The 16,581-nt window shown below is 34.7% G+C and overlaps 2 protein-coding genes across 2 annotated transcripts; both read left to right on the forward strand.

Annotated features, from left to right (window-relative positions):
- Nucleotides 1-3,961: 3,961 nt before the first annotated feature.
- slc35b4 (solute carrier family 35 member B4) lies at nucleotides 3,962-7,825 on the forward strand. Its single transcript, XM_052597151.1, has 10 exons — nucleotides 3,962-4,184; nucleotides 4,302-4,415; nucleotides 4,669-4,771; nucleotides 4,844-4,893; nucleotides 4,970-5,051; nucleotides 5,176-5,236; nucleotides 5,714-5,823; nucleotides 5,900-5,975; nucleotides 6,527-6,602; nucleotides 6,706-7,825. Exons 1-10 carry the CDS (start codon nucleotides 4,108-4,110, stop codon nucleotides 6,950-6,952), a joined length of 996 nt encoding a protein of 331 aa, XP_052453111.1. The 5' UTR covers nucleotides 3,962-4,107; the 3' UTR covers nucleotides 6,953-7,825.
- Nucleotides 7,826-8,612: 787 nt separating this feature from the next.
- Nucleotides 8,613-15,605, forward strand: chchd3b (coiled-coil-helix-coiled-coil-helix domain containing 3b). The gene is made up of 9 exons (XM_052597153.1): nucleotides 8,613-8,928; nucleotides 10,284-12,024; nucleotides 12,549-12,642; nucleotides 12,740-12,920; nucleotides 13,573-13,587; nucleotides 13,862-13,945; nucleotides 14,388-14,458; nucleotides 14,532-14,667; nucleotides 14,796-15,605. The coding sequence occupies exons 1-9, from the start codon at nucleotides 8,845-8,847 to the stop codon at nucleotides 14,820-14,822; spliced, it is 2,433 nt and encodes an 810-aa protein (XP_052453113.1). The 5' UTR covers nucleotides 8,613-8,844; the 3' UTR covers nucleotides 14,823-15,605.
- The last annotated feature ends 976 nt before the right edge of the window (nucleotides 15,606-16,581 follow it).

Raw genomic sequence — 16,581 nt, forward strand, 5'->3', positions numbered from 1 at the left:
GGGAAAGTTTTGTCTGTTGACTGTGACCCGAATGGCCGATATGTTTGTCTTTTAATTGAAATTTCTAATAGGAAGATTATTATCACCAATGTTTATGGAACTAATCAACAAAAAGAAAACGAGATATTTTTTAGTCAACTAGAAAAACATATTCTTTTATTGTTAAATAACCACCCCAATTCTTATCTAATCTTTGGAGGAGACTTCAATATGGTTGTAGATAATAACATTGATAGATGGCCCCCAAAATCAAATAATTCTAATTCTTATTTAAAGATGTTCATGCAGAGGTTTTCTTTGGTGGATAGCTGGAGAGAAACTCACCCCTCTCAAAAATCATTTACATGGAGTAATAATTCATTATCACTGCAATCCCGTATTGATCTTTTTTTGACTTCTAAAGAACTTGTTAATGTGTCAACTGATATTATACCTTCACCCTTGTCTGACCATAAGAGCATTACTATTTACATTCCTCTGTTTAATATTAATTTAAAAAGAAACTCCTGCTATTGGAAACTTAATAATTCAGTACTCACTCATGACGAAGTTAAAGACAAAGTTAATTATATTATTTCAAGTTTTTGGGCCAAAGCAAAAGGTGAAAATAAATATGGTATTAATTGGGAGCTAGCCAAATATGAGATCTCTAAATTTCTACGTAAATTTAGTAGCAATCTGGCAAAGAAGAGCAGGCATAATGAAAATGAGGTCATCTCTAAAATAGGCAACCTTCTATGTAAAAATATGGACAACATCACTATCTCTGAAAAATCTGAACTTGCAGATTTACAACATCAACTAGACAATATTTATAAGTATAAAGCTGAGGGAGCATATATTCGTTCTCGAAGAAAGTGGCTTGAGGAAGGGGAACAAAGCTCTGCTTATTTTTTTAGATTAGAAAGAGAACAATCTAAAAGTAATAATATAAATAAACTTATAATTAATGGGGCAGTAAATGAGAATCAAAAAATCATTGGGCAATATTGTGCTTCTTTTTATAGTGATTTGTATACATCCAAACTGTGCCAACAAGATGTGGATACTTTTTTTGAGTCCATTCAGAATGTACCAAAATTAGATCAGATTGATAAAAAAATTTGTGATGCCCCTATCACCCTTGAAGACACTATTGATGCAATTAAGTCATTAAAAAATAAGAAATCCCCTGGTACTGATGGACTCACCTCAGAATTTTATAAGTTATTTAGTGATAAATTGGCGCCATTTTTATTAGAGGTTTTTAGAGAAAGCTCAGTTAAAACTTCACTTCCTCCCACTTTATGTCAAGGAGTAATAACCTTAATCCCCAAACCAAATAAAGATCCCCTCATAATAGATAATTGGCGCCCTATTACTTTACTAAATAATGATTATAAAATAATAGCTTTAATTTTGGCCAAAAGACTTAAATCTGTTCTTAATTCAGTTATAGATGAAACACAATCAGGATTTCTGCCTAATAGACATATCTCTAACAATATACGTTTAGTTCTAGATATATTAGATTACTCACATTTACTTCCAAAAGAAAGTTTTATGTTATTTTTAGACTATTATAAGGCATTTGATACGCTAGAGCATGGGTTTTTATTTCAAGCACTACATCGTATCGGATTTGGTGATCATTTATGTAATATGGTGAAAATGCTGTATACGAATAGCAATAGCTCGATTAAATTAGGCAATAATACCTCTCCCAGATTCTTCTTAAAGCGTGGGGTACGACAAGGATGCCCTGTCTCTCCTTATCTTTTTATAATAGCAACACAATTTCTAAGTCTATATATTAAAGAAAGCCCTTTAAAGGGAATTGGGATTGAAAACTCAGAGATAATTATTAGTCAATTAGCGGACGACACCGTCCTGTTTTTGGAAGACTCTCTCCAAATTCCTATAGCACTGACTGCTCTCCAGCTTTTCTCCAAAGCCTCAGGTTTACAACTCAATCTTAACAAATGTGAACTATTACCAGTTAAAAATACAATGACTTCTTCAATTGATGGTATTCCTGTCAAGGATTGTGTAACATACTTGGGCATAAAAATAACAAAAAATATGAGATGCTCTGCAAACTTCGATCCAATCATTACCAAAACAAAGAAAAGATTTAACTGTTGGCTGCAGAGAGACCTGTCTTTAAAAGGCAGAGGGTTGCTTGTGAAGGCAGAAGGTTTATCTCGCCTTATTTACGCCGCTCAGTCATTGTGTGTAGATAAGTCTATCTGTAAAACAGTAGATGCAATGTTATATAATTTCTTATGGAAAAATAAACCGCATTATTTGAAGAAGTCAGTGGTAATAAATTCTCAGAACAAAGGTGGCTTAAATTTTATTGATTTTAATATTTTAAATAATTCAATTAAGATAACTTGGCTTAGTCGTTTTTTAAAAAATCCAACCTCTGTTTGGAATATTTTCCCCCAGTTAGTTTTTTCACAGCTTGGTGGAGCAAAATTTGTTTTAATGTGCAACTATGACATTCCAAAACTACCTGTCAAACTGTCACAGTTTCACCAGCAAATTCTTCTTGCATGGACACTTATTTACAAACACAACTTCTCTCCCCACCGCTGTTATATATGGAATAACAAGAATATTTTATTTAAAAGAAAATCGATATTTTACAAACACTGGTTCAGCAATGGCCTGATATTTGTTGGCCAACTTTTTGATAAAGATGGTATGCTCTTTAGATATTCAGAATTTCTGTCGACCTATAATATTCCAGTGACACCAAAGGAGTTTGCCACCGTTATGGATGCTATTCCATCTGGCCTTTGTATGCTTTTCAAAAATAATACCTTAATTTTGAGGTATGACCCATTACCTGAACCTGTTAAGACCCCAATTGGAGAGATATGTTTTACAGGAAAAAAAAGTCATTCTTATAAAGTTAGAGCCTTATTGGTTGAATCAATTGCCTGTACCCCTTCTGTTGTCTCCTATTGGAATAGTTTTTTTGACAATTTAAATTGGAAACCTATATGGTCTATGCAATATAAACTTTTTGTTACAAATAAAGTAAAAGAAATATCTTTTAAAATACTTCATAATATTTATCCTACCAAATATTTCCTTAAAAAAAGATTTGATACACATTTTGATTCTGACTGTGTTTTTTGTATAGATAAAACTGAGACCATTCTTCATTTATTCTGGATATGCAAATATACTCAGCAACTGTGGAAACATGTTGGCTTGTTTATCTCAAATGTGATCTTAAAAGGTTTCAATTTAAATTCCAAAATTGTTCTTTTTGGTTTTTTTGATGGAGATTCAGATGTTTGCCTCATTATAAACTTAATTTTGTACCTCTGTAGATTTTACATACATAAATGTAAATTTTCTAATTGTATACCAATATTTACTGTATTCTTACAAGAGATTAAGCAGTATTTAAAAACTATCTCTGCCTCTGTAAATAAAAAAGCAATTAGGACATATTCAATCTGTAAAAGCTATAAGCTTATAAATGTACTCAATATGTAATTTATTTTGTGTAGTACCCTCTTCTACTTTGTTTATTTATTGACTCTATATTAATCTTTCCAAGCCTTTTTATTTATCCTTTATTTATTTTATTTATTTATTTATTTATTTATTACTTGTAATTACTTTTTGTTTCATACCTATTTCTGCTGATATAATAATTGTATTATATATTGATATGTTTTTTTTTTTGTATTCACGGTTCTGTTATACATAAAGTTCAATAAAAAAAAAAAAAAAAAAAAAAATGCTGTTTATTATTGTTATTATTTTACTTTGTTTTTATTAAAAGGCTATTTTAATTTTACTACTTCCTCTCACAATCATGCTACACCCACGCGAACACTTGCTAAGTTTTGTTCTTTTTAATGAATGTAGTTGTTTTTGGTCGTGTTCCTGGGAAATGTAGTTTTCACGAACTTCCGCATGCATGCTGGATTAGAGCCTAAAAACTACAAATCCCAGCAGGCGCAATGAGAAGCAGGATGTCTTTAGCCGGGAGACGTGTTCACTGTGTCGCTAGTTCACTAGTGCATGTACTGAACATGCCAACACTCGGATTAGTGTAAAGCTGAAATAACGGGTGTGATTCTTTCATTTTATTCTTTAGCAATGAATACGTTATTTGCGATCGCTTTGGTGTTTGTTGGTTGCTGCAGTAATGTTGTGTTTTTGGAACTTTTGGTTAGGTGAGTTGCATGTCTCTCATTTATGATTCTTCTTTTCCTATTTGAGTTTGTATTCAATGCATTTGAACTTAATTTATGCTGTCATTTCTTGCTTCATTAATTGCTATTTTTTTCCAGGGATTTCCCAGGATGTGGGAATATTGTCACATTTGCCCAGTTTGCCTTCATTGCACTTGAAGGGTTCATATTTGAGACAAACTTTGGACGCAAAAAGCCACACATACCCCTCAGGTTAATAATTTATAACATTTATACTCACCTATATGCATTTTAATTATAACAATGTATTTTGGCTTCTGAACAGATTAGTAAAAATGTATAAATTTAAGTGATAATTATAGGTGATTGATTTTCCAGATTCCCATCATGATATATGTGCATTCGTTTTCCAAAAAAATAAATGCATAATTATGCATTTTTACTCAAACATCTAGAATAGGTATTGTGAGTATTTCATGTCTTTTGATGTGTTTCCCCTTTGCAGTAACTATGTGATCATGGTGAGCATGTTCTTTACCGTCAGCGTGATCAATAACTACGCCCTGAACTTTAACATCGCCATGCCCCTGCACATGATCTTCAGATCAGTGAGTATCATTCATTCATTGCTTTAAAAACAGTGTCTCAGTGATCTCTGTAACTTCTCATTTTGATCACAGGGATCTTTAATAGCAAACATGATCCTCGGTATTATCATCTTGAAGAAAAGGTAGGCTGAAGATATGCACAATCCTTACTTAACCTTTTTTTTAATGCATATTATTCAGTCAGGTTCTTACTTTCAGATATTCGGCGAGTAAATATCTCTCCATCGTGCTGGTGTCTTTGGGAATTTTCATTTGCACTATTATGTCTGCCAAACAAGTGGTGAGTCACTTTAGGCTGGATCACAAAATACTGTGTTAGTATAGTTAGTTGTTTCATATTAACATGCATTTGCATTTCAATGCATTTATCTGCACCTAATATGTCAGGTTTGATATTTATGTAGCATGTTGAAAAAGGGGCCACAGAGGAAGATGGTTTTTATGCCTTCATGCATTGGATTCTGGGTAATATTCTCACTATGCATTCACGGTCAGGCAATGTTTGCTGCATATTGTATAGTATATTCTACCACTGGAAAATTAATATGTGAAACTGCATTAGTTACAATTAGACTGATTTCTGAAGATCATGTGACACTGAAGACTGGAGGATTGATGCTGAAAATACATCTGCGCATCACAGGAATAAATTACATTTTACAATGTAGCAAAACAGATAAGAGTTATTTGAAATAGTAATAATGTTTCCTATTATTAATGTTTTTATAGTATGTTGCATCAAATAAATACCAATTTTATGAGCGTTAGAGATGCAAAAATATAAAACATCTTTACATATGGTTGCGTACAGTTTTGCATATTACAAAAATAGTATTGGTAGTGTGTTAGTATGCAATTCCGAAGACATTTACTGAGTATATGTGGTTATTTATATGATTCCAAATTGATATATTCGATTGCATTAATGCTGTTGTGTTTCAGGGATCGCCATGCTGACGTTCGCCTTGCTGATGTCTGCAAGAATGGGTATTTTCCAGGAAACTCTGTACAAGGAGTATGGCAAACACTCCAAGGAGGCTTTGTTTTACAATGTAAGAATTTTAGTGTGCAACATTTTGTCTTATGTGAGTATGTGGGATTGAGTGTGATTTTTACACCTTTTTTCAGCACTGTCTGCCTTTACCGGGATTCCTCCTGCTGTCAACAGACATCTACAGACACGCCGTGCTCTTCAGCCAGAGCTGTGAGTGTGATCCTGATGGGACTAATATAGTAAATGAGTCATCTCCACTCAAACATTTGGTTTTTTTTTTTTTTCTTTTTTTTTTTTAAAGAATGCTTACCACAGCTGCATTTATTTGATTAAAAAATATTGTAAAAATAGAAATATATATATATAAAAAAAAAAATATATATATATATATATAAATATATATATATATATATATATATATATATATATATATGTCAGAAACGGGCTTTAATAATATTATTTAAAATGTAATTTATTCCTGTGATCAAAGCAGAATTTACAGCATCATTCCTCCAGTCTTCAGTGTCACATGATCTTCAGAAATCATCCTAATATACTGATTTGGTGCTCAAGAAACGTTTCTGATGATTTCCAATGAAGCTGGTGCTGCTTCATATTCTTGACTTCAACATCTTTTATCACTTTCTTATTGAATGCCTGTACTGATTTCTGTCAAAACCCCAAATGTTTGAATGGTGTGTACAAGCCTTAAAAAGTTCTACTTTGTTCGGCCTTTATTTTGAAATGACTTTTTCTCACAGCTCCAGTGGAAATCCCTGTGATTGGTCAGTCTGTGCCAGTCATGTGGTTATACCTTCTGATGAATGTCATCACCCAGTATCCTTTCATTTTTGTCATATCTAAATGTTCCCAATTGGACAGAGCTGTAGAAAGGCATGTTTAGAAATCTATCTGTTCTATCCTTAGCCAAATGTCTCAGATACGTGTGCATCCGCGGCGTGTTCATTCTGACCACAGAGTGTGCATCGCTCACCGTTACTCTGGTGGTGACGCTTCGCAAATTCCTGAGTCTCATTATTTCCATCCTGTACTTCAATAATCCCTTCACAGTTTGGCACTGGGTCGGCACGGCCGTGGTGTTCCTGGGAACACTGCTCTACACAGAAGTCTACTCCAGCATTCGTGTCGCAATGAAAGGAGAGAAAGCTGACAAGAAGGGAGAGTAAATTATGGAAGCACTTTTATGCCACAAAATTCAAAAATGTATTCGACTCTTTATCTCACAGTAATGACTCTTTTGTCAAAATTGTGAGTTAAATGTCAAAAATTTGAGAAAAATGTCAGAATTTTGAGAATCAAATTTGGAATTCTGAGAAGAAAGTCAGAGAAGTTAAAATTGCCTTTTTTTATTCCGTGGGGGATAGAAGCTTTCATAGTAAATTGTAAAGGAAGTGTAATACCTCTTTAGCTTTGTACGAGTGTGTTTTGTTGGTGTGTGTCCCATCACTATTCATTTTTAAGTTATTCACTTGTGGACGGATGAGCACTTGAGGTACATTTAGCCATTTTTATGAGCTGTTTTTGAGCCAAGTGTGTGTAAGATGCCAGATTTTACCATGTGTGACCTGTTTCAGTATCTAGGTCTGTTTTTGCAGAAATAGAAACTTTTATTTTATTCCTGGCACCACATTTACTAACATAATAATGGTCCATTTTTGCTAGTTTTGTTAGCATGTTCAGGACTTGCAGCTATTTTTAATAAGTGTTAATGTTTACTACAAGTTAGTGGTATTTATTAATTTTCCATTTTTAAGCACAGCCGGTTTTAGTAAGTCAGTTAATATGTTGGCCCACTTACATGTGTCTTTATTCAGGTGAAATGAAGTAAGACAGACTTCGAATGGTAATGCACCTTCTACTAAGGTTTCAGTCAGGTTAAGGCAAATACTGTAGAAAACAACTGCCAATATTGTCAAAAATATCTGCACTTATGTCCATGAGGCTGGAATTTGTCATTTGGCATGGATTTGTGTGAGATGTTTTTTTCGTTTTATTATCAGTTAACACAAACAGACCTCATAAACTGAAGGAAATCATGACTTTTGTGCAGTTCTTTCAATCTCATCTCTATTTTCTGCACAAATAATGTGTGGACTATTCATTAAAACTTCATAATTTCTAGGATTAATCAATTTCTCTTGATATTTCTATTAATTTTTACTTTGTTGGTATTAAAAGTATGATCTTTTGTCTGATGGATTGATAATACTCAGGGTTTTAATATAGAGGTAATGTATTTGTCACTCATACAAAATTCATAAATTCACACAGTACAAAAATTCAATAACCATAATTTTCCACCAAACTACAATAATACAGCTATAAGTAATTATAATTTAATGAGATTGCGTTCAAAAAAGTGAGTTTTCAAGTGTACATTTACATTTTTAGGCAGAATAATGAATAACTCTGAACACTCATAAATAATAATAACAACACGTCACGTATCATCAATATATTATAAGTCACGCCCCAGACACATAGCATCATGATCAGCATATATTGACAGAGTTGTGAACATTAATTAGCTGAAAACCATATTTTCCACCAAAATACAATGTGTGAATACTTAAAATGAATAATAATTTAATGCGATTGTTCAAAACGAGTAAGCGTTCAAATATTATAAAAAAAAAAAATCCAGTACAGAGCATTTTTAAAAACATTTTGAATAATAATAATCGCCTCATGTATTATTAATATATCATTATTAGCCACACCCCCAAATATTTACTATCATGAAAAAGCACATGATGTCAATTTTAAATAATTCTAAACTTTAATAATGCGTGTATGCGCCCATAAAGATGTAAACAAATGAGATTTACTGATAATTATAAACGTTTATTGGCTGACAGAATTGAATCGCTGGAGGTTGAAATGAACGCTAGGCTGTGGAGTGAAATTCCTCTGTGTGTGAAAGTAGGGAGGGCTGAGCTTAACACGAGGTTTTGGGCTTTAGATGTCTACGCTCATATACTGAACACCCCAGTCCGTAAGAAAAATAAAATTTTTGGGGTTTTATTTGTAATAAATATCGCGTGAGACCATCGAAGTGATGGGGGGAAATATTAGCTCGCGCCACGTTTCCTTCGACCCTGCATTTGATGAGGAGGGGGTTACATTCGTGAAGGGCATTAGGGTAAGTGTATTAGATAACGATACACTTTTGGAAAAGTATTTTCTGTTTCCTTTGATTAATTTGAACAATATTATATATGTCGGGGTTTTTTTTTATCTGTGCGTGCTTAACAACATAATTTGTTGCAACGTAGCCAATTTCCACTGCAAGAGCTTTAGTGATTCCGTCTTTGAAATTAATTCATTAGAATATCGTGTACAATACATTGCAAGTTTGTGGAAGTTTTTAGGAATGCAGAACAATGTCCTGGAGGGAATATAGCTTAAGTTAAATATAGCCTAAGTACAGGTCATGCATGTTGACCTACTGCATACTAAACATACATACTGCACTTAGACGGGTTAACGTATACATTACCTATAGCTTTCAAAATCAACTGTACTTGAAGTGTGACAGTATGTCCCTACACAAAACTCATCATAGAACTAAATATTATAATGGACATATAATACAATAAGTATAAGTAAAATACAACCACGGTACTTTTCTTTACAAAAAAAAGCATGGTTCAATTTGGAATTTTACTATGGTAATACCATATTTTTGGGTGTGTCCCATAAATATACCATTGAACATGAATTTGGTTTGCATTCCATGGTTTATATCAGTGTACAGTGGTTTTCCCATTTTCTGAACCATAGTAGGCCTACTGCTGAGTACTAATTAATGTACTTTCAGCTATTTCCCAGATTATTTGTGATCACTTAGAAAAAAATATTTCATAAAAATAAAACAAAATATTGTCTAATGAAGATTCAGGCATCCCATGTCAGTCAAATTGCATTGCAAATTAGAAAAAAAGAGCCAGTAAATTAATTAATGTTGGCCTACAATAATCTGGGGAAAACTTGTTCGAGTTTCCAGTGCGACCTTGTAAGTCAAAATACAAACTTGTAGGTGATGGAAGTCTTTTTTCAGTTTTCATCATAAAACTAAACCCACTTGAAAAAACTGATGTAATAATTTATAGTAAATGCTATGGTGTTTTTGAACCTTACTATAGTAAAGTACTTGAATTAATTTGTTATGGTAATTCTATAGTTGCTGTGGTAACTATAGAATTACACTTTTTTCTAAAACTATAGGGTATATTATACTACAATATACTAGTTTACTGTAGTAAAAACTAAAGTATACTACAGTATTTATTACAGTTTAACAGTTCACTATAGTTAATTCTCCAGTATGCTTTAGCATTCATTAATAAAGGGTTGTAAATACTATAATATATACAGTATACACTTCACTATAGCATGGTTTAAAAACACTATAGTAGTATTTACTTTGCATATAAAAAAAAAAACAAGCAATATCAACAAGTATATCAATGCTATTTCTCATCTGATGATAAACAGCTTTCACAAAGAGTGATTGATCGTATGAAGGAGTCTCCACCTGTGGTTCACCCGCAAGCTTCACCCAAATCTTCCACCCAGTCAACAGCTCCTGTAGCTCCTCCGGTCGAGCGATTGGTTCCAGGCGAACATCAAGTACCCATAATCCCTCATCCTCCCTCATATGCCAGTACTTTGGTTCCTCCTCCTGTTTCAGTGCCAATAAAACCTTTAGTGCCTTTAGTAACTGGGACTGAGGAAACATCTGCACCACCTTTAAATCTCGTAAAGTCACCTGAAAGTCTTCCAAACCCTCCACCTACAGGTGATGAGCATGTAGCTATACTTGTACCTGACCCTCAGCCTGCTGTGCTGCCTGCTGAACCCATAAATTCTCCTTCACCAGTGTCAAGTGAACCAATAACTGCTTCTCCACGAGTGGAACCCCTAACACCTATAGGGTCCTCGGTTGAACCTGTAACACCTATAGGGTCCTCTGTTGAACCCCTAACACCTATAGGGTCCTCGATTGAACCTGTAACACCTATAGGGTCCTCTGTTGAACCCCTAACACCTATAGGGCCCTCGGTTGAACCTGTAACACCTATAGGGTCCTCTGTTGAACCCCTAACACCTATAGGGTCCTCAGTTGAACCTGTAACACCTATAGGGTCCTCTGCTGAACCCCTAACACCTGTAGGGTCCTCGGTTGAACCCCTAACACCTATAGGGTCCTCTGTTGAACCCCTAACACCTATAGGGTCCTCGGTTGAACCCGTAACACCTATAGGGTCCTCGGTTGAACCCGTAACACCTATAGGGCCCTCGGTTGAACCTGTAACACCTATATGGTCCTCTGTTGAACCCCTAACACCTATAGGGTCCTCAGTTGAACCTGTAACACCTATAGGGTCCTCTGCTGAACCCCTAACACCTGTAGGGTCCTCGGTTGAACCCCTAACACCTATAGGGTCCTCTGTTGAACCCCTAACACCTATAGGGTCCTCGGTTGAACCCGTAACACCTATAGGGTCCTCGGTTGAACCCCTAACACCTATAGGGTCCTCGGTTGAACCCGTAACACCTATAGGGTCCTCGGTTGAACCCGTAACACCTATAGGGTCCTCTGTTGAACCCCTAACACCTATAGGGTCCTCGGTTGAACCCGTAACACCTATAGGGTCCTCTGTTGAACCCCTAACACCTATAGAGTCCTCTGTTGAACCCCTAACACCTATAGAGTCCTCGGTTGAACCCGTAACACCTATAGGGTCCTCTGTTGAACCCCTAACACCTATAGGGTCCTCGGTTGAACCCGTAACACCTATAGGGTCCTCTGTTGAACCCCTAACACCTATAGAGTCCTCTGTTGAACCCCTAACACCTATAGAGTCCTCTGTTGAACCTGTAATTGTATCTGCTGAAGATCTTGTTCCATCTGCTGAACCGATTGATCCTATAGAAACTCCATCATCTCTTACTTTAGCTGCTCCGCCAACATCTGGCGAGTCCATGGACTTACCTGTTGAACCTGAGGTTTCAACCTCCCCAATCTCCATACCTGCTCCTATTCAGTCTGTCTTGGAGGAGTCTGCTGTTTCGCAGTCAGGCTCTGCTTCATCTGTGGTTTTGCCTGATGAAATGCCTTGCAAGATGCAAATAGGTCCAATTTCCACGGGAGATCCTGCAGTTCCTCGTGTTCACCTGGTTGAGGAACCTGTTGCGCCACAACTCAAGGTCTTTCCACTGGAAACACATGCTGGTAAGTTCATCATCTGGTTCATTAGTCTTACCAAAGTCTCTCTGGTTAATTTTTGACTGATGGACCTGCAAAGTCTCCACTTGTATCTAAGGATTTTGTAGAAATGCTCGTTGAACACAATCTTGAAATTGCAATAAACTGGAAGTGGCAACAGATCTTTTCTGTAAACTGTATTGTCGCTGTTCCAGTCTGCTAAATGCAACTATAAGGCATGAAGATTTGGAAGTGATTAATCATGATTAATCATTTGACAGCACTGATTATAAACAATAACATCATGATTTTCATCACAATTTACATTAGCATCATTATTTATTTAAATAATCTGTTTTGTTGAAACTTTTAAAAAAAGAATGGAACATGCATGGATTAATTGTTAAAAATATAATATCTTTAACATGCATTTAGAAAATAAATTGGTTGAATTTTTATTTAATGTGGACTTTAACTTTTCCAAAACTTGATTGTGTTTTATGAATTAATGGAAAATCTCCATGCTAAAATATGATATTTATTTTGTTTAGTGAATGAGGAAAAGCTCAAAAGGCAGCTCAGAGAAGATCTCCAGAAGCTCCTGAATGAGGAAATGAATATTGCAGAGCATAACATGAGACAACAGTAAAAAAACTTAACTGAAGATAAAGCTCTCTAAACAAAATACCCAAGAATGCAGTGAGTTTTGGCATCTAAACAACATTTCCTGTGTTTTCATAAGGCTGGAGGAAGAGAAAGCTAAAGCGAAGGCCCAAGCTCAAGCTGCAGCCCGACTCCAGATTCAGGACGAGGTCCAGAAGCTTCTGGAAGAGGAGAAGGCATCCTATCAACAGACCCTGGCAGATGCCATTAGGATGGAGAAACTGAAGGTTCAGGATGAGCATCTCATAACTCAGTATTATGTAAGTCAGCTTCTGCGCACAGTTGTGTGTTGTCTGTGGATGTGCATCTGAGTATTCATGCTTCTTACCATTTGAACAACTTCTTCTGTCTCTGAGTATATTGTCTGCTAAACCCTCATAACAAAAATAAGCTGGTGTAATACTATCAAAATACTAAGGATTAATAAAAAGACATTTAAAAACAAACAAATACTAGTAGTAATAATGTCAAAAGCACAATAAAATTGCTAAAACTTTACCTAAATCAAATAAATATCTATATATATGTTGGAAACTGTTAAATAGAAATTGTAATTTAACACTTGTAATAATGTACAAAAATAAAAGGATTGCTAAAGCTTTACTTAAAACAAAAAGATATTGAATGGAAAATGTAAAATAGAAATTGTAAAAGAAAATAAAAAAATTATGATTATCAATAAAAACTTGATACTAAGATAACACTATTATCATGCGCAAAACAACATGTTATGTAACAGTTTCTCTGCATCCAGCTATAAATGCATCTGCATTTGTTGAATATGCATGGTGTGAATGTCCAGATGTTAAAAATGCATGAAAATAAATGTTGTAGCTTTACTTCTTAACTCCACTGTCGCTTATTTCATATCCCTTTCTCTTTTCTTGCACATGATCTGCTCATGTGTGTCAGTGGATGGAGAGGAAGGTAAGATGTTGAGGCTTTCTTTTTGCTCATTCACTTTTTAAGAGAAATTTGTGATCCAGCTTAATGTGAGTGAGTCAATTAATGCTTAGATACAAGGTGAAATTAATAATCTATCTCACACATACAGCCTTTACTGTAAATGTAACATAATTTGTAAGCAAGACCCTTTTGTATATTCATATTAAGAAATGCATGTGCCATTAAACTCTCTTTACTGTAGTGTTCTGTAGTAGATTTACAGGATGATGCTTCACATGTTTTATCTTCCCATCAGGCTCAGAAGCTGGAGGAGAAGGAGAAAGATCTGGAAAATCAGGAGGCTTTGTTTCGGGAGCAGATTGCCAAGATGCAGGAAAAGGCAAAATGATTCACCTGATCTTTCATATGCTCTTTATACCTTTTCCAGAGTGATATCAGCACTTCGTATGCAGTACAGGGTTATTATAGTGAACTGAAACTAAAGCCATTAAAAAATTAATTACTTGAAAAATTCATTACTTGAAATAAAATAAATTTTATCTGAAATGAAATAACTTATTTTATTTTAAATGTATCATTTCTAGCTTGATTTACTAAAATAAAATGAAATAAATATGAATAAAATCCATATAGACACATTTAAAAATAATAAAAATGGCAAAACAAGCAAATTTACTAAAACTTTTAACAGAACTCGAAATTAAAATAAACTGAAAATATACCAAATAAAAAAAAGAATTCAAAATATTATTAAAATCTATAGTATCTTTTTGATATGAGATGAAGTAAAATAACACTATTGTCTCTTTGTTGTTGTCCAGATGGCTAGGTTCACAAAAGTTACTGCTGAAAATTACAAGAAAGGCTTAGAGGATGCACACAAGCGCTTCAGGTGAGCGTGCAAGATCAATAAATCAGTCTTTAGTTTTTCAAATGTCATTCATCTGATTTCTCACTCTCTCTAGGCGATGCCAAATCAAACCAGTGTGTTCAGATCTGCAGAGTCAGATACTGAAGTGTTACGCTGAGAATAAAGGTCAGACTATGAGCTGTTCTAACATCGCGTCACTGTATATTCAGTGTGTGGACCGTGCCAGACAGGTAAACCACACTGATAAGGACACGGCATGACTCATATTCAAAATAGCTATTAAATACTGACTGGAGAAAATGTTTATGCAGTGCAGCTTATAGCACATCTTAAACTAAAACATTACATTTTTTTCTAGGATAAAAAGCTGAGCACCGGAGGTTAGCTCACTGGGCTGAACATCAGATGAGAAGGCCATCAATGCAAACACACACACATTAAAAATTATTCAATTAGTTTAATTGTTAATTACACATTTCAGCAGGTTTAAATATGCCTTCTCTTGAATATGAGCCATTATCGGACCACTATGGAGAAATACCTCAACTGGTTCCAGACTCTGTGAACTCCTAAGCTAAATGGTTTCATGTGCTATCGAGTGCTTTGTTTGTGTGTGGAGACATAGTGATTTTCTTCTGTGTTCCTTCTTGTTTTAAAATAGTGCATGACCAAAAAGTACAAAGCGATGCACAATCTGGAAGCTGTTCTTTGATGACATGTTTTTGCATAGTAAAAAGTTTGTCTTTTTCTTTGAAACCTGATATTATAGGTATTTTGGACAAATGATTGAAATCCAAGCTGTGCTGCTAAAAGCCGGTCAAATGTGTAAAATGGGTATTAAGGAATAGTTCACCCAAAAATAAAAATTTGCTGGAAATGCACGCATGTTCAGGTCATCCTATATGTAGATGAGTTTGTTTCTTTATCAGATTTGGAGAAATGTAGCATTGTATCAGTTGCTCTCCAATGGAGTGAATGGGTGCCGTCAGAATGATAGTTCAAACAGCTGATGAAAACATCACATTAAATCAAAAACACAAAAGGCATGCAAATTAAAAAGTGCCATGTTTGTAAGAAACAAATCCATCATCATGTTGTCTCATCTGAATCGGGAAAGAAATATTCAAAGATCAAGCACAGTTCACAGGTGAGACAACTATAGGGAATGGACTTTTTCAGTTGTTGTTATGGATTATGGTATTTTTTCCAGAAAGTATACAGTTGAAAGCCTTTACTTTTTTTCTTCCACTTAATTTTAATTTAATTTAATGGTTTATTTAAAAGGGGACAGTGCAATTTCATAAAACACATGAACAAACATGGTTAAAAAAGCCAGAATTAGCCAAAAGGCTATTTTTCATCTGTAGTCCCCTGGCCAAGATGTAAAAAAAGCATTAAAATGCGAACAAAAATATACATTTACACTTAAATTAATGGGCTGGAGTGGTGTGGATTATTGTGATGTTTCTATCAGCTTTTTGGTGAGCAAGTGAAAATTTCTCCAAATCTGTTCAGATGAAAGAGTCCCTGAATGGGTGAAATCATGAAAACCTATCTTTGTTGTGCAACTTTAAATAACATGTTTCCATTAGATGGTGCTGTAGCCCACAGTCTGTGGCACTGAACGTTATTCTAATAATCTTGGTCTATTGTGAAACCACGCTGGTCTAGAAGGTTAAAAGGACGAGCAAGCCCCTGATCAGCAAAATATCAGTTTTGGAATGAAACAAACATGAGTAGTTGTAAAACGAGCAGTGATCATATATTATCCAGCTGGTTCATTTGCATTTATAGCTTGGTTTTTATTTTATTTATCCTCTAGTACCAAGGGGGTTGTAGTTCTGTCAGTGCAGTATTTTATTGTATGAGATGGTGAAATGATTAAGAAATCATTTTCACCTGACTCTTTTATCCTCTTATGTGTCCTACAAGAATGAACACATAGATACAGCACATCAGTTAATGCAGATTTCCGTTTCAACACTTTATGGATGCTTGTTCAAATGGACCTAATTATTGAAATCAACATCAGCTGGCTCCTGGCTTAAAGCTGCAGTAGGGAACTTTTGTAAATATATATTTTTTACATATTTGTTAAACCTGTCATTATGTCCTGGCAGTAGAATATGACAGATAATCTGTGA

This window comes from Carassius gibelio, chromosome B25, assembly GCF_023724105.1.
Source record: "Carassius gibelio isolate Cgi1373 ecotype wild population from Czech Republic chromosome B25, carGib1.2-hapl.c, whole genome shotgun sequence".
Taxonomy (NCBI): Eukaryota; Metazoa; Chordata; class Actinopteri; order Cypriniformes; family Cyprinidae; genus Carassius; species Carassius gibelio.